We start from the raw sequence: 21,941 nt of genomic DNA, 5'->3' as shown, positions 1-21,941 counted from the left end.
TACAAAAACAAAAAGAACTTTGTAAACCTCTGTCATCACGTGGAAGACTACAACCTCAGTGCAACATGGAACTTTTTTGCTACATCGCATGGAAAAAGTGCCTGTGATGGAGTGGGCGGAACTGTGAAAAGACTGGCTGCGAAGTCAAGCCTACAAAGAGCATTCAGCGGACAAATTTTAACACCACTAAATCTCTTCAACTGGGCACGCGACAACCTGACACAAATTCGAGCGATCTGGGTGCCGGAAAGTGATGTTCAGGTGCGGCGAGAGATATTATTATCCCGGTTCAATGCCGCTCTACCTATCCGCGGGACTAGAGGACTCCATTACTTCGAGCCAACCTCATTGACCGAAATGAACGTCGGCTTCACTTCTCTTTCAAGAACAGTGAACGTCACGACGGCGTCGCGTCCTCAAATTGACTGCGTCCGAGAAGGCTAGATAGAGCAAGTATTCCGAAGATCCCATCATCAGCTTGAGTGCCCGCCTTGGGGCCGACGAGCTGAGTTGGCCTGGATTTCAAAAATTATTTTTTCGCGTTTAAGAAATAACACTTTTTTCTAACACTGCTTATTTGATGTCTGGGTTCTAAATGATGTATTGCCATTGTGAATATATTTTTAGACCGACCACCTCACACCATTATTCTTAAGTGAAAGTTGCTCTTTTTGCGCTATTTTCAAGATTGGCGATTTTTTGGTCGAAACACCGCAACAAATATTATACGAAAAATATTTTTATAATGAACTTCTATCTACGTGCTATGAAAACAAATAAAATTTATGCCTGATACTTTTGCCCTTTTACGAGAAACAAAATGTGAATATCGGCATTTTAGGCTATTGTTACTGTCACGAAATTGCCAGAAAAGCTTGAAATTACATGCAAGTAACTATTTGGGCATTTAGAGGAACCTATTTAGTTACTAAAACAGTGTTGTTTTACAGCCTACTTTCAAAACTACCAGAAAAAAAAATGCCGTATATAGCCTTTGAAGCCAGTGCTTCGGGGTAACCAAGCGGTCGCCAAAGGAGCAAAAAAAATTTTACTGCAAAAATATATTGGGAGGATTACTTTTACGTCGATTTACGCGCCTACAATTTTTTAAAACCAAATCCGTGGTGGTTGATTTACGGGCTGGATCGTTTGGCGTGGAATGACCCTTCTAAGACTGATCGGTGCGTAAATTCAAGAGTCCGCGATGAGCTATATCACTAAGGCCGCTTCATTGAAGCGGCAGCCAAATTCCGTGCTTACCTACTACTTCCGTAATTAAAAAATTAAAAAAATAGCGATTTGGGGCCAACAGATGTATCAGCATCGGAATGTATGACCCCCAGCATCGAGAAGTCGATCATTCAACGGACGCATCATCCTCACCGGATTCCTCTGAGCGATCCGTCTCTGCCCAGCATCTTCCAGTTTCTGTTAAAGGGACACTGACAGGGTATTTATGCTCGCCGAGGTTTTTAGTTGTGCGTGACATATGAGAGCTCAACTACCCAGAACAGAATTTGCGGCTCGAAATTCGGTTTCTTTCCACCCGAAAACCGCCGATCAAGAACTGGCCGGTTCGAGTCTCGCTCACTCTCTTTTTCGCGGTCACGGGCCGTTTTCTGAGGTATCGATGCGACCACCAAATTTAATCAAAGTCGTTGGTCACTGAAGGCACACACTCAGTATTAAAAATAGAAAAAAAATGAAAGCCGCTTACAACTCCCTGTAACGCCGAATTGGAGCGCAGCTCTTGAGGAGGAGGAGGGAAGGGCACTGGGGGGGGGGGGTTAAACTAACCAGGGGGGGGGGGTCACGTGACCCCCAATGCCGATGATGTCATCACTGACGTCACTGATGACGTCATCAGTGACGATGACGATGCGGGTACCGATGACGTCATTAGTGACGTCACTGATGACTTCACCAGTGATGATGACCATGACGATGCGATTGTCGGTGACGTCATCAGTGACGTCGCTGATGACGTCATCAGTGATGATGACGACGACGATGACGATGCGGATGTCGGTAACGTCATCAGTGATGATGACGATGACGATGCGGATGCCGGTGACGTCATCAGTGATGATGACGATGACGATGTGGATGCCGGTGACGTCATCAGTGATGATGACGATGACGATGTGGATGCTGGTGACGTCATCAGTGATGATGACGATGACGATGTGGATGCCGGTGACGTCATCAGTGATGATGACGATGACGATGTGGATGCCGATGACGTCATCAGTGATGATGACGATGACAATATGGATGCCGGTGACGTCATCAGTGATGATGACGATGACGATGTGGATGCCGGTGACGTCATCAGTGATGATGACGATGACGATGTGGATGCCGGTGACGTCATCAGTGATGATGACGATGACGATGTGGATGCCGGTGACGTCATCAGTGATGATGACGATGACGATGCGGATGCTGGTGACGTCATCAGTGATGATGACGATGACGATGTGGATACCGGTGACGTCATCAGTGATGATGACGATGACGATGTGGATGCCGATGACGACATCAGTGTTGATGACGATGACGATGTGGATGCCGATGACGTCATCAGTGATGATGACGATGACGATGTGGATGCCGGTGACGTCATCAGTGACGATGACGTCATCGGGGGGTCACGCGACATCGGCGGGGGTCACGTGACCTCGGGGGGTCACGTGACCTCGAGGAGGGGGGAGTCACGTGACTTCGGGGGGTCACGTGACCCCCCACGAGGTCACGTGACCCCGGTGGGGGGCTCGCGCGGTGCATTATGGGACATTTCCCATGATGCACCGCGCGGTTACGCCGACGGCGACGCCGACGGCGACGGCGACGGCGACGGCGACGGCGACGCCGCTCAAGCCGGAAACGGGCCCCTAAGAGCTGCGCTCTAAAAAACATGAAACCCATTTTTTGTGGCTTCTAAAAAATGAAAGCCGCTTACAACTCCCTGTAACGCCGAATTAGAGCGCAGCTCTTGAGGAGGAGGAGGGAAGGGCACGGGGGGGGGGGGGGTAAACTAACCAGGGGGGGGGTCACGTGACCTTGGGGGTCACGTGACCCCCAATGCCGATGATGTCATCACTGACGTCACTGATGACGTCATCCGTGACGATGACGAAGCGGGTACCGATGACGTCATTAGTGACGTCACTGATGGCTTCACCAGTGATGATGACGATGACGATGCGAATGTCGGTGACGTCATCAGTGACGTCGCTGATGACGTCATCAGTGATGATGACGATGCGGATGCCGGTGACGACATCAGTGACGTCACTGATGACGTCATCAGTGATGATGACGATGACGATGCGGATGCCGGTGACGTCGTCAGTGATGATGACGATGACGATGTGGATGCCGGTGACGTCATCAGTGATGATGACGATGACAATGTGGATGCCGGTGACGTCATCAGTGATGATGACGATGACGATATGGATGCCGGTGACATGTGATGATGACGATGACGATGGGGATGCCGGTGACGTCATCAGTGATGATGACGATGACGATGCGGATGCCGGTGACGTCATCAATGATGATGACGATGACGATGTGGATGCCGGTGACGTCATCAGTGATGATGTGGAGTGAAGGGTACTGAGGGGAGGGTAGACCCCTCCCCCTTCTCCTCCTCCTCCCCTCATTCTTTAATATGCTCCGGGGGGGTGTCACGTGACTTCGGGGAGGGGGTCACGTGACCTCGGGGAGGCGTGACCTGGGGGTGACCTCAAGGCCACATGACCCCAAAGGTGACCCCCACGTGACCTTGGGGTCACGTGACCTGGAGGGATCACGTGACCTCGGGGGGTCACGTGACCTCAGAGGGGCACGTGACCTGGGGGTCACGTGGGGTCACGTGACCTTGAGATGACCTTGAAAGGGGTCACGTGACCTTGGGGGTCACGTGACCTCGGGGGTCACGTGACCTTGGGGAGGCGACCACGTGACCTCGGGGGTCACGCGACCTCAGAGGGGTCACGTGACTTGGGGGTCACGTGACCTTCAAAGGGTCACGTGGGGTCATCTTGGGGTCACGTGACCTTGAGATGACCTTGGAAGGGGTCACGTGACCTCGAGGGGTCACGTGACCTTCAGGGGGTCACGTGGGGTCACGTGACCTTGAGATGACCTTGGGGGTCACGTGACCTTGGGATGACCTTGGTTACGCCGACGCCGACGGCGACGGCGACGGCGACGCCGACGCCGACGGCGACGCCGCTCAAGCCGGGAACGGGCCCCTAAGAGCTGCGCTCTAAAAGCTGTAAATACGATGATTGAAAAAAAAAGTTCCACAGACAACCGGAAGCATTCTGTGCGTTCGTCGTTTCGCGTATCGTGGGACTCGCGGGGACGGCGATGGCAGCGGACGACGGGCGTGGGACCTCTATTTCAGAACTGTCGTTCGCGGTACCGGCGAATTCTGTCTACCGTTAAAAGGAAAATTTGGGACTGATCAAAAGAATTGGTATTCATCCCGTACGACACGCCCGGCCACCAAGCCGATTTGTACGAAGACGTCGCCGAGCCGTCGCTGCCTTCTCGTGGCTGAAGATAATGCTTGCGCAAACGTCAAGCACGACGTGTCTACTTCGAGTTGAATATGCACGCGTACGATTTCTTTACTAGGTGCAAATGTCCCCAAAGCGTGGTGCTTCCCGACTCCGACCCGGGAGTGCTTTTGCTAGAGAAAAATCGACAGCAAACTTTCCAACTTACAGCTTACCGGCTGAATTATTAACTGTATTAATGAACAAGTCTTCAGCAAGAAAGTCGTAAACGTAGAAAAATGTTTGAACAGCAGTAGAGGCTTTAATACACGACGTTTCGGGAAGAGACTTCCCTTCTTCAAGTGTGTAGAAGGGAAGTCTCTTCCCGAAACGTCGTGTATTAAAGCCTCTACTGCTGTTCAAACATTTTTCTACGTTGCTGAATTATTACTAAGGAAAGAGATCCGCCAGAAAAGAGATGCCTCAGTAGCAGGAAAAAGAAGAAGACGCCGTTTCGAACGGTCGTGCTTTCATGTTCTCCGTTGAAAATCAACAATCGGCCTCAGGCCGAGGAAACCCATCTACCTCTGCTTCTTATACTGGTAACGAAAATCACAAGATGTACTGGGTGAACCCTGCAGCGGCACCCGTGGCCCCAAGAGACGTTCCCATTCCGGCAACCGGCCAAGATGAGTATAAGATTATACTTCCACGTTTTCCATCTGGGGCCTTGTGCGTAAACTCGGTCTTCCTCCACGCTGACCTCACGGGTCGGCCCTACCGTGCAGTTGACTTTCGCGATGGACTTAGAGGAGTCGTCGACCTCAACGAAGTGGTGTCTCTCGGGCAGTTTCAGATGAGCCATGTGTGGATGGCGACGCTGGCTAGTCCAGAAGCCACCGAAAAGTTGACAACCGCGAAAGAACTCAGCGTGAAAGGGAAAAAGTGTTTAATCATCGACCCAAACTCAAAGGACGTGAAGCTCAAGCTTCTCTGGCTGCCGTCATACTTAGAAGATAAAAAGGTCGTTGAAGCCTTAGCACCGTTCGGCACGGTTCGAAGCATGGCGCGAGAAAAGTGGCGCGTGCCAGGAATGGAGAACATGGAGACGCTGAACAGGGAGGTCTGCCTAACGCTGCACGACACCGTGACGTCGGAAGACATCCCTCACCTACTGAAGGTTTCCGGCATACAATCCCTTCTGGTGATGTCGGGACGACCACCCTTGTGTCTACGATGCAAGAAGGTCGGTCATATTCGACGACAGTGCCGTACTCCAAAATGCGCACGTTGTAATCGATTTGGGCATGAGAGCGACGAGTGCTTTTCAAGCTATGCAACTGTAGTACGAGGTTCTGGAAACGACCCTGACGCCAACCCGGAACTTTTGATGGATATTTTCGAGGTCGTGGATGCTAGCGGAGATGTTCTCTCCACTCAAGCGCAGCCCAGAGAGGCACTGCCTCAGAGTTCCGGCGAGAGCGAAACGCAAGTTGAAAAAGAAGCTTCGGAGGTACTCCAAGACACAACATCGACAGAAGCCGTGAAAGAATTTTCCCAGGAAGGACCAATCAAGGACACCTTGTCAACACCGGAAACGGAGGCACCGTAACAGTCAGCGGTGTCTGCAGACGGACTTACAACGTTTGACAACAAAAGTGACCCGTCAGCAATGGACCTAAGCCCCAGCACGTGCAAGGACAATAGTGACACCAAGAGGAAAAAACACCCGCCTGACACCATCGCGAGTAAGCGAAAAACCTCTCTTGCACACTAGAGTACATGACCAAACCTCACCCACCCCCCTCCCCTTGCCCTTCCACCTCCCCCTCCTCTATCCTATCCACACCCCCCTCCTCCCCTTCCATTGCCTTTAAGTGATAGCCTTCGTATTGTTACCCTAAACGTAAGAGGATTTAACTCCCGAAAGAAACAATATCATTTGAAACGTCTACTTGAAGACAAAGAGGTAGACTTTCTAGCCGTACAGGAAACAAAACTGTCAACGGTAGAACAGGTAGAACAGGCCATACAACATTTCCTGTATGACTACGAGGTATGCGTCAGCCATGCTGTAGGTCTCTCTGCCGGATGTTTATTGTTTATTAGAAAGTCTTTTCATTTGTCTGATTTAGCTGTCATGACAGACCTTTGCGGGCGCTTCATTATGTGCGACTTCCGAGTTTCCGACATAATGTGGAGAGTGATATGTGTCTATGCGCCGAATGACGTGAATGCTAGAGTAACTTTTTTTGATCACCTGCGACCTTATTTACTTTGTGATAGAATGGTAGTTCTGCTTGGAGACTTTAACTGCGTTTGCGACGGAGCAGACAGAGCTCCATATAAACTTCGAATTGACAAAAGTGAACGACTGCTACAGGACATTGTGGACGAGTCTAATATTTTCGATGTTGCAGCATTTCAGCTAAAGGAAAAACACTTACCATATACCCATTTTCAAAACACATCAAACGCAAGACTTGATAGGATTTACTGCTCAGTAGACCTTATTGACAATTTAAATGGTTATGCCGTAGATCCAGTTTTCTTCACAGACCATTGCATGGTATCAATAACAATTGGAAGGAAACGAAGAAAAAAGTGTATAAACTGGAAAGTATGGAAACTTAATAACCAACTGTTAAAAGATGAAAACTTTGTCGCAGCTGTGACCGATCTTTTTGAGCGAATAGGAAGAACAACTGAACATATATCTGTTAAATGGGAGCTTTTCAAACAAGAATTTAAACAGATGGCAATTGAGAGAGCTAGTGTATTAAAATTCCAGAAGTCTGAGACCGAGAGGACGTTGATAAGTAATTTACGTGCCTTGGTTCAACTTGAATGTCAAAACTCTGGACAGGGTTTGGAAGATATTATCCGCATAAAAGCCGAGCTTGATAAATTTCACCAAGAGCGTTATCAAGGCGCTGTTATACGTTCTCGTGCTGTAAAATATTTTTTAGGAGAACAGCCAACAAAGAAGGTAATAGGGGAGGAGAAAAGGTATGCGATGACTAAAGAAATTCAAGAGATAAGGCAAAACAACATGATTATTAGAAATAGCGAAGCTATAGTCGAAGCTTTTTCTGAACATTACAAAAATATATTCGGCAAAAAGATTGCCTCTACAGATATAGAATATCTAAAGGAGCTTGTAACATTGCTTCCACAGTTAGATAAAAAACACACAAAAGAATTGGAAGAACCGATCAGTTTAGCTGAGGTAGAAAACGCTGTGGATGCCCTTCCAACAAACAAAACCCCAGGACCGGATGGTATTACTGCAGAATTTTATAAACTTCGCAAAAACACTTTATGTCCCATCTTGCAGGAGATTTTTCAAGAGGCCTACAGAAACAAAAGTCTTCCGCCCTCATTTCTGCATACACACACTATTCTTATTCCAAAGACAGATGACCAAAACAAACTTTCACAAGTGACTGGCTATCGACCAATCACATTATGCAATGTGGACTATAAAATATTTGCTAAAATACTGACAAATAGACTGCAGCGCGTCATTTGCGAGTTAGTAGGGGATCACCAGACGTGTGGAATTCGTGGAAGGTCCATTCAGACAAATATTCATATTGCCAGAAGCGTATTAGAGTGTGTCACCAACAGCAGCTCTCAGGTAGCGATGCTGCAAGTTGATCTCGCAAAAGCATTTGACCGTGTTAGTCACAATGTTCTTTTTATGATTTTGTCGCACATTGGCGTTGGTGATATGATACTTCATGGCGTTAAAATGTCGTACACAAACGTTGTACACGCTTAATCATAAATAACAAAGTTACAGAAAGCATTCCAATTTGTTCTTCAGTTCGACAGGGCTGTCCATTATCTCCATTACTTTTCACTCTATATCTAGAACCTTTGTGCCAAAGTATAATAAGAAGTAGAAAAATACAAGGCTTTACTTTGAGTTACACTGAAATTAAAGTTCTAGCATATGCTGACGATGTCGCATACTTCTGTAATGATAAGAAAAGCGTGACCCATGCCATGGATCTCACTCGCAGATTTTGTGAGGCCACTGGAGCCTCGGTAAATCTAGATAAGTGTCGCGGATTCTGGCATGGGACCTGGGCGACAACGCCCAAGCAATACGAAGGCATAGATTGGAGCTGCACTCCGTGTAACTATCTAGGGGTACCATTGAAACACTACCGAAATAGCACGTCCTACTGGTCCGGAGTTGCGACTGAATTGAAACAACGAGCCAATAACTGGTCACAAAAGAATTTGTCAGTGTTTGCACTTTCGACCATCTGTAATATGTTTCTGGCGGCTAAAGTATGGTATGTCTTGCAGGTATTGCACTGTACACGAACTAGTATTCAAAAATTACTCAGGGTTTTTGCTGTTTTAGTATGGAAGTCCACTTGGGAACCCATGCGTCGTGACAATTTGTTCTGTCGTGTATCAGATGGTGGACTCGGCCTTCCCCATTTATTTATACGTCAGTTGGTTTCACGTTTTCTTTTCCTACGGGACCAGAAGCACCCTTTTCTTCGTGAAGTCATTCAGGATAGGCTCGCATATTACCTACCTGACTTTATCGTATCCACCGTGGGAGACCAAACCTGTTTGTTAGTAGGATATCTTAAAGAAGTAGTCGATGCTTTTCAGTTTTTATCAGTAAGGTTTTCAAAAGAATACTTAGTGACTGTTTCACGTAAAAAGTTGACAAGGGATCTTGTGAAAACCCTATTTCCAATGCCAATTTACCGCTCAATGTTTAGCAATGTTTCCCAACGGGATGTACTGCGCCGGGTAAAGAAGATGCCCATCCCCCCTGCAGCGAAAACTTTCTTTTTCAAATTGCATTGTTACGTGTTACCCACGAAGGTGTGGCTACGAGAGAAAGGAATATTCGTCCCGTGGTCAACAAACTGTACATTATGTAAAACGCCTGAAACCATTGAACACATTTTTATTCACTGTTGGGATGCCATTTTCTTCTGGGATATTCTACAGCGCACTTTAAAAAAGGATATTGATATTACACCCTATTCAATTCGTTTCCTGCCTGTATCATCTTATGATAACTTTCCGTATGACATTGTAATGCTCCTAGCGTTGTATAGCATGTGGAAGTCCCGCCTTGACATAAGGAATGAGAATTATCATCCAAAAACAGTACGCCTGCATTTCATTCAACTTGTTATCCGCGTCAGAAGCGTGTATGATATCCAAACTGTAGTTCCTGATTGGATGCCTCTGTTTAACAGTCTTGTAGACATTAGAGAGTTTTAACATGTGTAGTATGATTTTGTAGAGTGTACCCTGAACGACAACGTTGTGATCCCATAATTTCTTCTTCCATGTAATAAAGAAAAAAAAAAAAAAAAAGCCTCAGTAGCTCAGTGGGGAAGGCGTCGGCTTCACACGCGATAGGACCGGGTTCGATCCCCCGTGAAGTTTTTTTGTTTTTTTTTGTTTTTTCAAACATTTTTTGATGTTTACATATCTTTTTCTTTTTTTTACAATCATCACTGAAGAAGCGAACAAAAATAACAAGCAAATGTTGTGGACGATACTTCGCTGAATTAAATGGTATCAGATTTCCGTTTTGACACCTGCGAACTCAATGTAATCACTTTCTACAAAATGCAAGGAGCATATAAATCAGGTAGCGTCCGCTTTCCGAGGTGCCCGTAAATGTTCTACAGGAATTGCAGCCAGCCATTGGTCCCGATCCCGCTGATCTTTTGGAAACTCTGTCGCACAATGCCACTTTTTTTTTTTCGGATGCAGGACATGTGAGCCACCTCTTCACGCAACATCTTGGGTGTATTCTTTTCGGAGCCGATCATGGAAATTCACCACGGGCACTCACTACTCATCTCCAACTCCTCAATGTACAAAGCAACTCATCTTGGAGTACAGAACAACGAGCGGAACAAACATAACTGCTAAAGAATCGCACGCCGCATGTCGTGTCGTCTGCTACGGAGAGTAGAAAAAAAACAAAAAACGCACGGTCGGGTGTAGCCACGTGACTTCCGCCAGTCACTCTCTTCTCTCCACTTCTCCGACCTCCGTCGGGTTTCGGTTTCGGTTTCGAGCAGTTGCGTCTTTTGGCTTTATTAAAAAAATACGCTACTCTGATGCAAAATATTAATTGGGTAGTCCTCCGACACCATAATAAAGCGCCTGGCAAAAAATAAAAACAATTTTTTGGGGGGTGTCAGTGTCCCTTTAAGACTCAGTCAAATCACTTAGGGCCGGTTGCACCAACGCCGCTTAGCGCAAAGCGGAGATTAGCCGGGAACCTAAGCTTAGTTTCGGTTTCGTCCTGTTGCACCAAACTCGCTTATCGCTAAACCTAGCACTAAACTACGCTTAACTTAAGCGCTCAACATTGGGCGCTTTGCTTTTGGTTGTTTCTTAATCCTGGATTAAAAACATGGCGGCTGGTTTGTCGCGGTCGACGCGGTGGACGAAATTGGTTGTGCAAAGTGTTTTAGGCTACATCAGCGTGAAAGTCTCGACAAAATGACCTTCGATTGTGACAAGGATGCAAAATATTGTCGCGTGAAGTGTTTATCGACCCCTGTTTTCAAGTTGGCTCTCCACTCTCAGGGCGTGTTAGCCCTAACCGAGATACGTACGGATCTGTGTGTCTGTGGGGCTCACGGGGCTCACGTCTGTCTTCCCGTTGGTTCTTCTGTCAACGAGCTTATTCGTATGTACTCACTAATTTTCGCATAACCGTAACGTATTGTTATTTACCACCTTGTTTATTTACACTTGCAGCTTGTATCCTTCAATTCGATCAGCGCGTTGAAACATGATCTCGGCGATCAGCTGATTGTCGACACCTCTGCCGTTCGCATTAGATTGTGGCGCTTTTAAGTAATAGAACGACGAAAATTCAATTTCTTTCGTTTTCTGAGTTTTGAGACAATCTTCAGTGAATTTTCCTAACCTCGCGAGTAGAATCTTGGCTTCAGAAAACTGTATCGTTCCATAACCGTTACTTTTTTGGTGATCGCGATTTTTTAGGAATATTTTTGCTTTATATCTTTCATTCGTGGCGACGACAAATCGTAACGACTACTATGCTAGATTCGTTCATTGCTGTATCAGGGCAGGCTGGGGCAGGCGATGCGAAGATACGACTGTTCTTATCGGCACGATGTGATGTACTAGTGGGAGTTTTTTTTTTTTTTCTGAACTCGACAGTGTGAAACTGAAGTCCGTTTGAGGCTGCAGCGGATGTTCAACGACGGTACAGTGCAGTTCTGCCACCTTGCTGATAGCAACGAGTACCGTCGATGCAAGGTCTCGTGACCTGACCTCTCGACGACTTCTATTCGACGATTTCCGGGCATTTTCGCAGCTGCCGTGGCGAGTTCGTCACTGTTTTGAACTTCATCGGTCTCAGGTTTGACTTGATTTTAGTAGTCATCTTACCTGCCTACTTATATCCATGATGTTTTGTCTTCAGCGATGTAGCGAGTAGTGTCCTTCTCGCGTTCGGTGAGATTTGGGGCCCCCGATGGCTCCTTCGCCTCAAAATGTGAGCACGAAAACTACTACCACTGTCAAAATAACCTGTTATCAGCCGATATTAAACACACAATCAAAGATGTTAAGAGCATTCGTGTTTATTTGAAGCTTTGACTTCTGTTATTGAAAGTTAAACGAAAAAATGATTGAATTTGGCGACCTTTAATTTGTTACTCACCGAAGAAATACAGCGAAAAGCAGACGCCGACGACAACTACTGCGGCAGTTTTTTTTTTTCTTTTTTTTACATCACGTGATTCCTCTCCACCAATCGTATTCGTCCCTCTGAACGTTCCCTAGTTCGCTCTGTTTGTCCCTAGATTCCCTACGCAAATCCAGCGTTTAGCTAGGGGCGCGTCTGTAAAGCCGGCTTAACGTTGGTGCAACCGGAATTTAAACCCGTGCTTACCTGAGCTCGGTTTAGGGCGCTAAGCCGGCTTAGGAAAGTGCCGCTTTGGGTTAAGATAAGCGGCGTTGGTGCAACCGGCCCTTAGAGTTCTACGTTGGAAAGTCGGTAAGTGTCTTTTTTTTTTTTTCCGAACGTTTGTCATTTTGTTTTTTACATACATAACATCCAAAGTTGTATGCTGCATCTAACTAATAAAATTACCTCAAAGTTGAAATCAACAATCTTAAGTTCGGGATTGATATATTTTAACTTTTAGCGAATTTTAGAAATGACTTCGCTTTTTGGATGTCTTTCTTGCTTGGTTTTTCTTTCTTGTTCAAGTTATGTCAGACTTTATATGTTTCAAGTTTTTAAGAAAACGTGACTGCACGAGTCAAAGAAAAGCCGCAGTGTGATCAGTCGCAACGAGCATCCTTTTTTTTTTCTTCGACTCCGGGGACTTCTTTATTCCTCCGCGAGTTGACTAACAAGAAGGCTAAAGCCGTAATAGTTTTATGACTCTTCCTCGAGACTATTTAAGCAAATATTGTTTGCGTATTTTATTTAAGAGGATTGCCGGAACCTAATATTTCTTAGATTTACGTGTATTTAGTCAGACTAGTTCTGAAATTCACTCTATGATGTTTGCGTAAAACGCTGTGTCTGAAGGTACGTCGGACGTATCCGGATCCCAGAGTCTAAAGCTACGTTGGACGTACCCGGGACCTGAGTCTGTGGATGTAGCCGCGATTCGCATTCTGGTGTTCGGGGCACCAAGTAGTATGACGTGTTGCCGTCCCCGAGCTCGACGGACTGAACTGTTGAGTTTCGAGAGCAATGTTCGAAAGAGGGTATGAAACTGACGAAACATGAACCGTCGTGTGACGTTTCCGGTCGTTTCCTTCGCTGGCGTTCGAAGTTTCGTTTCGCACAGACGTGCGAAGCATGCACTGTGTGAAAAAGGATTGGCGGGTCACGGTTCCTTCCTACCGCTTTCTGCGTTTGTATGATACGTTCCTTTACTTGCGCCTGCTGACGTAAAAAATCGACGAAGAGCGAGCACTGCCGAGCAGCTTTCGGTTTTTTCGCCATTAATGATTCTGGAAATGCAAAACTGTACTAATACAAACTAGAAACGAGTCAGCTCAGCTTCCAATGCATTCTGCCACCAGCAAGTAGAACTGCTTTGACGTCTCGTGCAAGCTACGTATACCAGACTAGACTATCCTATTGTGGTTCTGCTACATATAGAATAATAATTTCCAATGGAAGAATTGGTCACACGTGCGAAGCACGTGTACCCTCTTTGTGATCGTAACACTTTTGTCGTGGGCGATGATAATAATAATAATAATAATAATAATAATAATAATCATAATAATAATAATAATGCTTGATTCGGTTTATGAAACCCGGATAACAGAAAAAAAAGCTTTTACCCATACTATTGAGGCTCACTGTACCCGCACTCAGATAAATAAAATAAATAGTAAATCACACTGAAAATGTACACTGGATTAAGGTTTGAATGTCTCATTATAGTTTTTTCAGGTGGAGGGTTGCACACTTGAAGAATTCCTTTATGTGCTTTTTTTCTTCAAAAGGCCCTTGCATAACAGCGCGTGGGGGGGAGCGCCAGGGCCGGTTTGCTCATCTTGCGGCTGCGGACGCGGCTGCGGCCGGGAGGGATTTTTCTGTCACGTGACCGGCTCCATGGGGACAAGAAAGTACCTAGCGTCCCTTCATAATGGCGGAGAAATCCGTGTCGCTTCGAGTACAAAGGTCTAATTTCGCTCGCAGAAACTGACTGCACAGGCTTTCAACTGAGGCCCAATTGACCGCCCCATCATACGTTAGGAGCGGCAGGTAAAGTTACGGCCAGGGAACGTAAATATAAACCAAAATAAAGGAAAAATCACGCAAAACAAAAGCGGTGGTTGTGTATTTATATATATATGGTGCCAGCGCCGGCACGAGCAGCGTCTGCTGTAGTCGAGAGGAGTCCGAAGAAGACAACGAGCTGAATGGATGCGTTGGAAATGGGCTCCGTAAAGGAAATCTCAATGGCTAAGCCTAGCCGGGAATATTTTGAAACTATTTCTGCTTCTGCCCCCTCTGCACCAAGTACAACGGTATACAAGATTTTACTGCCACCCCTTCCCAACGGTAAGCTGCTTGAAAATTCACTGATTCTTCATGGGGACCCATCAGCCCGGCCATACCGCATCGAGGATTTCGGTCCTGCTTTGAAGAAAATCATCAACCCAAATGAGCTAGCTTCGCTTGGGGCCTTCCAATACAATCATGTGTGGCTGCTCACAGTGCGTTCTGCCAAGGAAAAAGAAAGACTGCTGCAGCTCCGAGAGATCCATGTAAAGAACAAGAGATGTTTGATAATAGACGGGAGCAAGACTGCGCTGTCCATGAAGGTGCACTGGGTTCCAACTACCGTCCCAGATGCAAACGTGGGCAGCTTTTTTTCTACGTTTGGAAAAATAAAAAGCATCGTTCGAGACAAGTGGCACTACTCCGGCTTCGAGGATGTGGAGACGACCACAAGAATACTATCAATTGAACGAAGGTGTTACTGCGGACAGCTTGCCGCATCAGCTCAGGATTTTGAGAACAACCGTCCTTGTCTCCGTCCCTGGCAGAGCACCGCAATGTCTGCGATGCAGGCAAGTCGGACACGTCCGAGGCCAGTGCCGCGCTCCCTGGTGTAGCGCATGTCGAAAATTCGGCCATGATCTCGAAGACTGTGTCCCAACGTACGCCAACCGAACGACTGCATCTCTCCAGATTCCTGCAGACTACTTGATGGACGCAGAAGAAACAGCAAAAGCAGAGGTTTCGGCAGAAGTCAGCACCGCTCACAGGACAGCCTGCGTCGAGGCAGCCTCGCGGACTGAGAAGTGCGAAGACAGGTCGGCGTCGTCATGCTCTGCAACGGAGACAGTGAGCAATATTGTCATCACCAACTCGTTCAGTGCTCTCGTTCCTGAAGACCAAGCTGAAGAGTCAATGCAACCTGAGGAAGAGGCATCCGAAATGGACAAAACCAGCGACAAAGAAATGCTCGGGAAAAGAAAGGGGGAAGAAATTCTGTGCACCGTAGATCCTGGCTCAACAGCTCAATGGGAGCGGGCAGAGTCAAAGAGGAGAAGAAAGAGGAGAACAAAATTTCTATCTCCCAAATCTCCCATCACCGAGCAGGATCCCATCCTGTCCGGCCACGAGGACCCGAAGAGTCAGTAAGAGACGTTTTACTTTGCTCCATCACCTAATACGTTCAATGAACGACGATCCTTATGGTGCTTTTACAATCGGGACTTTTAACGTAGCCAGCCTTATAAGTCAACGCCGTAAGATATGGCTAAAAGAGATTCTTTATCAACACAAAATTGATATAATATGTCTACAGGAAACCAAAATCTCAACTAGAGAGCAAGAAATTGATCTTGTCAACTACTTCCATCACGGTCCATCCTCTTGCCATAAGTGTTGGGACCGCTATTTTTCTGTGAAAAGCCTCACGTCACTGCAGTTTCGTTGATTGTGAGCTAGCAACAGATGGTCGCACAGCTGCCATAGACGTTTTGGTTGGCGAAGAATTAGTCGGAATAGTTTCCATCTACGCACCAAACAACTCTTCTGATCGTTTAACGTTTTTCAAAAGCTTACGTTTAACTTTAGACACCCCAAGTAAAGTTATCTTAGCGGGGGACTTTAATTGCGTAGTGTCGCGGAACGATTGCACAACTTCTGGATGGAAAAGTGATGGAAGCATAGTGGAGTTGAAAAACATTCTTCATGACTTCGACCTCAAGGACGCGACAGAAGACATAAAATGTTTTGATCCCAAATTCACCCATTGGCAAGGTGCTTCTCATGCGCGGCTTGATAGAATTTACATCTCAGGTGAAATCCCCAGTGACAAGATTCAATATACTACGAATCCCACTCACCTCTCAGACCATGCGCTAGTGTCCATCTCGTTTAAAAGAGACAGATCGCTTCATACGTAGTTCAGGAATTGAATCTTGAAAGATGAACAATACAATTTTGGAAGATGAAGTATTTCGCGAACAAATTCGTAAGGAGCTAACCGTTCAAGCCGAAAGTGAGCCGATCGACGCTTGCAAATGGTAAGCATTCAAATCTTATGTGAAAGTGCAAGCGGTCATCCGAAGCTCTGTAGAGAGTGCACGAAAAAAGTCCAAAGAACTAGCTCTCGTAAATGCTTTACGATCCCTCGTCACTGAAGAAGAACGACGCCCAGGCGTACTTTTTGAAGATATTAAGAACATAAACAAACAATTGCAACAACTTATTGAACAACGACACTGGGGAGCGCTCATTCGAAGTCGAGAGCTGACACTAGAACACGAGGAACAGCCATCTAAAGTTTTTCACACATTCGAAAGACTACGACGCAAGCGTAATGCTATCACCGTGGTTCATCATAAAGATTCAATAGCCTCTACACAATCAGAGATATGCGCTGCGTTTGAAAGCTTTTATGGAGACCTCTTTGCAAGGACGGAAACCTTGTCGGCTATTCCAGAGAAGGTGCTCTCCTTATTCCCTAAGGTTCCAGAAGAAGCGAGAGAAATAATAAACTCTCCCATAACACCGAGAGAGATACAGCGAGTGATAAAAGAGCTCCCCACAAACAAGAGTCCTGGTCCTGATGGCATTGGTGCTGAATTTTATAAAACATTTGCGGCTATTATTGGCGCTTCTCTCGTGCACGTATTTGAAGACATCAGGAAACGAGAGCTCCTGCCACCGTCAATGAGGAAAAGTCACGTAGTATTAATACTCAAGAAAGCCCCTAATGAGGGAGCTTCAGAAGTATCCGATTTTCGTCCCATCAGCTTACTTTGTACAGATTATAAAATTCTTACAAGAATACTGGCACGACGACTCGAGATAGGACTTCGTCATATCGTTGGAGACCACCAGAGCTACGGCTTCAAAGGTCGTTTCATCACACACAACCTTCACCGGATGCGCATCATGTGCGAAGCTGCAGAACAAGGTTATGCACACCTAGCTGCGCTTCAGCTAGACCTAAGTAAAGCATTCGACAGAGTCGACCAGAAATTTCTATTTTCCCTTATACGACACTGTGAACTGGGAGATTACATTGAGAAATGAATTTCAATAATTTACACGGACATCACAATGAAACTCGTCATCAATGGGAATGTAGGAACCTCTATTTTTGTGCGCAGATCAATACGGCAGGGCTGCCCGCTTTCGCCCCTTCTGTTTTCTTTATATTTGGAACCACTCTGTCGCACTGCACTTCACAATACTTCGATCGCTGGATTCCAGTTTTCCGAACACGTCCTGAAGTTTCTGGCATATGCCGATGACATTACCTTTGTATGTTCATCCAAGAAAGAAGTGCAGATTGCTCTTGAACCTGTAGAGAGCTATAGCAAATATTCCGGCTCTTCTTTGAATCGAAAAAAGTCTTGCGGTGCCTGGCTCGGAGACTGGGGAACCAAACCTTCTAAGTTTATGGGTAATCAGTGGTCAGAATCAGTGACGACCTACTTGGGGACCAACTTAGACCTTCGTGGAGGTGCGGCGTCCTTATGGAAGAAGCGCATCGGAGCACAAGGAGCGAAGCTATTTCCATGGAAATCCCGGCACATTTCTTTTTTTACAAGAAGCTACTTGTGCAACGCCATATCATATCCAGCCATCCTCTATTCTGCGCAAGTGATGCCCTTCTCTACTACCACGGCAGACAGAGTTCAGCGTTCCTGGGCTGTATTTATATGGAAATCGTCCATGGAGTGAATGCGACGTCAAAACCTCTTTCTAAGTCTTGCAAAAGGAGGCTTAGTTCTCATCAATGTCGGCCTAAAGCTTGTCATTCATCGTTTCCTCTTCTTCCGAGATCAGCAGGACCCCTTCATACTGTCTGCGTTTCACCACCTTGGTGCGTCGCAACTTTTGGCATGGCAAGTCACCACTGCTACCCCTACACCCTTTTCTCGAGTGCTTTTCTTTTACAAAGAGATCGCCCAGTCAATCCGACTGCTGCAAAACACTTTTTCGTGGGACTTTCTTCTGGAAAGCAACCGTAAGCAACTGTATTGGGCTACAGTCTCCGCGCTGATTCCTCCTCCCCTTTACAGACCCTTGACAAACCAGCCAACCGACAGTGACGTATTTCATCGTCTAAAACGTTTGCCAGTCGCCACATCATCGAAATACTTCTTTTTCAAGTTCCGTACGGAAGTCCTTCCCGTCAAAGTGTGGCAGCAGGCCAAGGGTTTCTTTGTGCCATGGTCACGCGATTGTGATTTATGTGGTAAAGAAGAAACACTCGAGCATGTGTTTATTTTTTGTTCCAATGCAGAAATATTTTGGGCCGAACTACAGTCTTTCTTTGATCTGGACTTACAGATTAGTTGGTGTACTTTGAAATTCCTACGGCGGCACGACCAAAGGACGCTGACTGACCTGACTGAGATAATCATGGTTTTAGGCCTACATGCGCTATGGCGGTCAAGAGTAGACATGACAGTGTGCACACTGAACCCTAAACCTGCGTGGCGACACTTTGCTAGCAAATTGGAGTGAACTATTAGAATATTAGAACCAGTGGAAATAGAAAAAAGATCTGAGAGACACTCTGCTGAAAGGTCAGAAGGTAGCACTAAATTTTCATGCTTCAGGAAGACTATCCGTCGCCTTCGCACATGCCTCACTCTAATACACTTTTAACATCTTTGAGTGCAATATACATCCAGAGCCGAGTTTACTGCACTCTTTAACAATGTTGTAACCTTTAACTGATTTGCTTTGCACCTCGGTCATTTAGTGCAATGTCTAACTTATGTAACGTTCTTTTTCTGCTCTAACATATGCATATACCTCATTTCCTTCATTCTTGCTACTTATGTAAGTTATGTTTTTAACCTGTAAATAAACAACTGCTTGAAAAAGGATGAAAAAAAAATCTGCTGTAGTTGAACGGTTAGAGCGCCGGGACTTGCCATCGCGGCGTCAAAGTTCCGGGTTCAAATCTGGGAGAGAATTTTTTTTTTCTTTTTTTTTATTCTGCGCGTTGTTTTTTGTGTTTTTTTGCCTGTGATAATTTTTACAAACCGTCCTTGCTATGTCTGAGTCTTTGTTTCTTGCTCAACATCTATTTTAATAGTTCTAAACGCAGAGACTGTACTTTTGCGTCCCAAAACGTCTGGCTACCCTACCTGTTGCGTGTTTTGTGCCATTTTCGGTTCTGCCGCACCTGCATTTCTTTCAACCGTTTCTTGACCGATTGCTAAACCGTTCCACCGACATACTCACCGACCGACCGACGGACTGACTATACGACTGATTTACGGACTTATCAACGCTCTCTGTCTGTGTGTGCCAACATAGAGACATGTCATCTAGGTCGAGACACCTTGCTCGGCGAGAACGGATGTTTCGGCAGTATGGCATTCTGATGCTAGGCAGGGAACGCGTATTCCGAGAGCGCCTTAATCCTCTCGACGTGTTCGACGAGTTCGAGCTGCAGCAGCGATTCCGCTTCGGGTACGACGGCATCATGTATCTGTTAGAGCTACTTCGGCCAGACCTGGAACCACAGACGCGCCGCAGTCAAGTCGTTTCTACGGAGCTGCAGGTGATTGTTGCGCTTCAGTTTTTCGCTACCGGGAACTTTCTCATCACGGCTGGCGACTACGTGCACGTCCACGTATCCACTGCATCGCGGATAGTCAGGAAGGTGACTGCAGCACTAGCCCGTCGTGCAGAGAGGTTCATACGATAAGTGGCAACATATTTATACCCTTAGTGGCGTTTAACCCGGCTATAATAAAGTCCTTGATTTACCTGTTTATTTGATGTCATGCCAGGTAACTTGATGGAGGATTATGTGTTCAGTGGTGCCAAAGTGACACACTTCAAGAATATTTTTTTTGCTTTGCCAGGCGATTCTTGATGGTGTCAGAATACTACACAATCAATATTTTGCTACAGCATCACGTATATTTTTAAGTAAAAAAAAAAAAAACCTGCTCGAAACCGAAACCGAACTGGGGAGGAAGGAGAAATGCAGAGGAGGAGAAGTTTGGCGTAAGTCAACTCTCTCCTCCTCTATATTTCTCGCTGTGCATCTAGCCATCTCCTACAAACGAGATGGCTAGATGCACAGCCATCTGGTTCAAACTAGGGAGCCTTTTTGAAGGCTCCCTAGTTCAAACTAGACGGCAATGCAACTAAATGGCTGTGTAACTTTTTTTTTTTAATCAATGTAAATGTTGTTGTTTACAAGACACAAAAAATGCGTTTCATATTTCTTTTCTAGTTTTAATATTCAGTCTGTGCCTTCGATGACTTACGACTTTGATCATATCTGGTGGTTGTGTCTAAACTACAGAAAACGGCATGTGACCGCGGAGAAAGCGCGAAACACATGTACGACGAAACCGTCCGATCTGACGTCCGATCAGGCGATATGACGCTCGGAGGCGAGGGTTTTCAGCGCTTGCCGGTGCTACGAAAACCCTCGCCCCCAAAGGTCATTTCGGCTGCTCGCAAGTGGGATCGGACGGTTTCGTCCTACATATGTTTCGCGCTGAAGAGAGTGAGCGCGACTCGAATAGTCCAGTTTTCGATCGGCGGTTTTCGGGCGGAAAGAAACCGAATTCCGAGCCACAAATTCTTTTCTGGGCAGTTGGGCTCTCACATGTCACGTACAACTAAAAACCTCGGCCAGCATAAATACCCTGTCAGTGTTTCTTTAAGATTGCCCACACAAGCGAGTGTAAAGGCGCGTTCGCATACTTGCGACCCAGTATACGACCGAGTGAGACAAGACCGATTTTTAAGCCCCTTTCAATGGCGTAGGACCAGATGCGCTGCTGCGGAGCAGGTCCAAAGCCGTCGCAAGAGGCTCAAAACGCGGTCTTACCTCAGAAGGTCCTACTCGGTTGCAAGTGTGCGAACGAGCCTTTAGTGTATGAATGACGAGAGCAATACTAACCGAAGTGGAAAGTGTTGAAGCATTCATAATTGTAAACCCTTAATATTTTCGCAATCGGTCCTAATACCTGGAGGAAATAATAAAACAAATTGGCGATCACAGAGCCCTAGAAACAAAATGTTATTTTTCCCCTTTCAAACACCAATATGATTATGTTTTAATTCCCACTAAAAAAACAAAAAAACAGAAGGAACAACTTTTGGCCAATATAAAGTTTCTCAGCTGTACTTCCCTCTCTACAATGTTAGAAAATGCATTCCTTTACAAGTACTCGCTGTGTTATGAGCTCGTACTTCTCGATAATTTGAACAATGACGAATGAAGCATTTTTTGATCTACCACAACAATTATTATTTTTAAAAGGAGTCCACACAATGGATATACTTTGGTATTTCGAAACAGTGATTGGTCGTATTCGAAAAAGTGCTTCTTGGAACTCTTCACAAAGTGGGTGTATGTGACAATAATTTCAGTGCACAGATTCCAGAGCAGACGGCAA

The 21,941-nt window shown here is 46.0% G+C and overlaps 1 protein-coding gene across 1 annotated transcript; it reads left to right on the top strand.

Moving 5' to 3' along the window:
- Window positions 1-8,912: 8,912 nt before the first annotated feature.
- LOC120850515 lies at window positions 8,913-9,674 on the top strand (the record flags this gene model as incomplete). The annotated part of the gene is made up of 1 exon (XM_040223037.3): window positions 8,913-9,674. A coding segment is annotated over exon 1 (759 nt), but the record flags the coding sequence as incomplete, so codon positions are not given.
- Between the last annotated feature and the right edge of the window lie 12,267 nt (window positions 9,675-21,941).

Source organism: Ixodes scapularis, unplaced genomic scaffold, assembly GCF_016920785.2.
Source record: "Ixodes scapularis isolate PalLabHiFi unplaced genomic scaffold, ASM1692078v2 PGA_scaffold2__306_contigs__length_199485367, whole genome shotgun sequence".
In the NCBI taxonomy this organism is placed as follows: domain Eukaryota; kingdom Metazoa; phylum Arthropoda; class Arachnida; order Ixodida; family Ixodidae; genus Ixodes; species Ixodes scapularis.
Note: the sequence above shows the minus strand (reverse complement) of the source record. Positions and strands in the feature narration are given on the sequence as shown.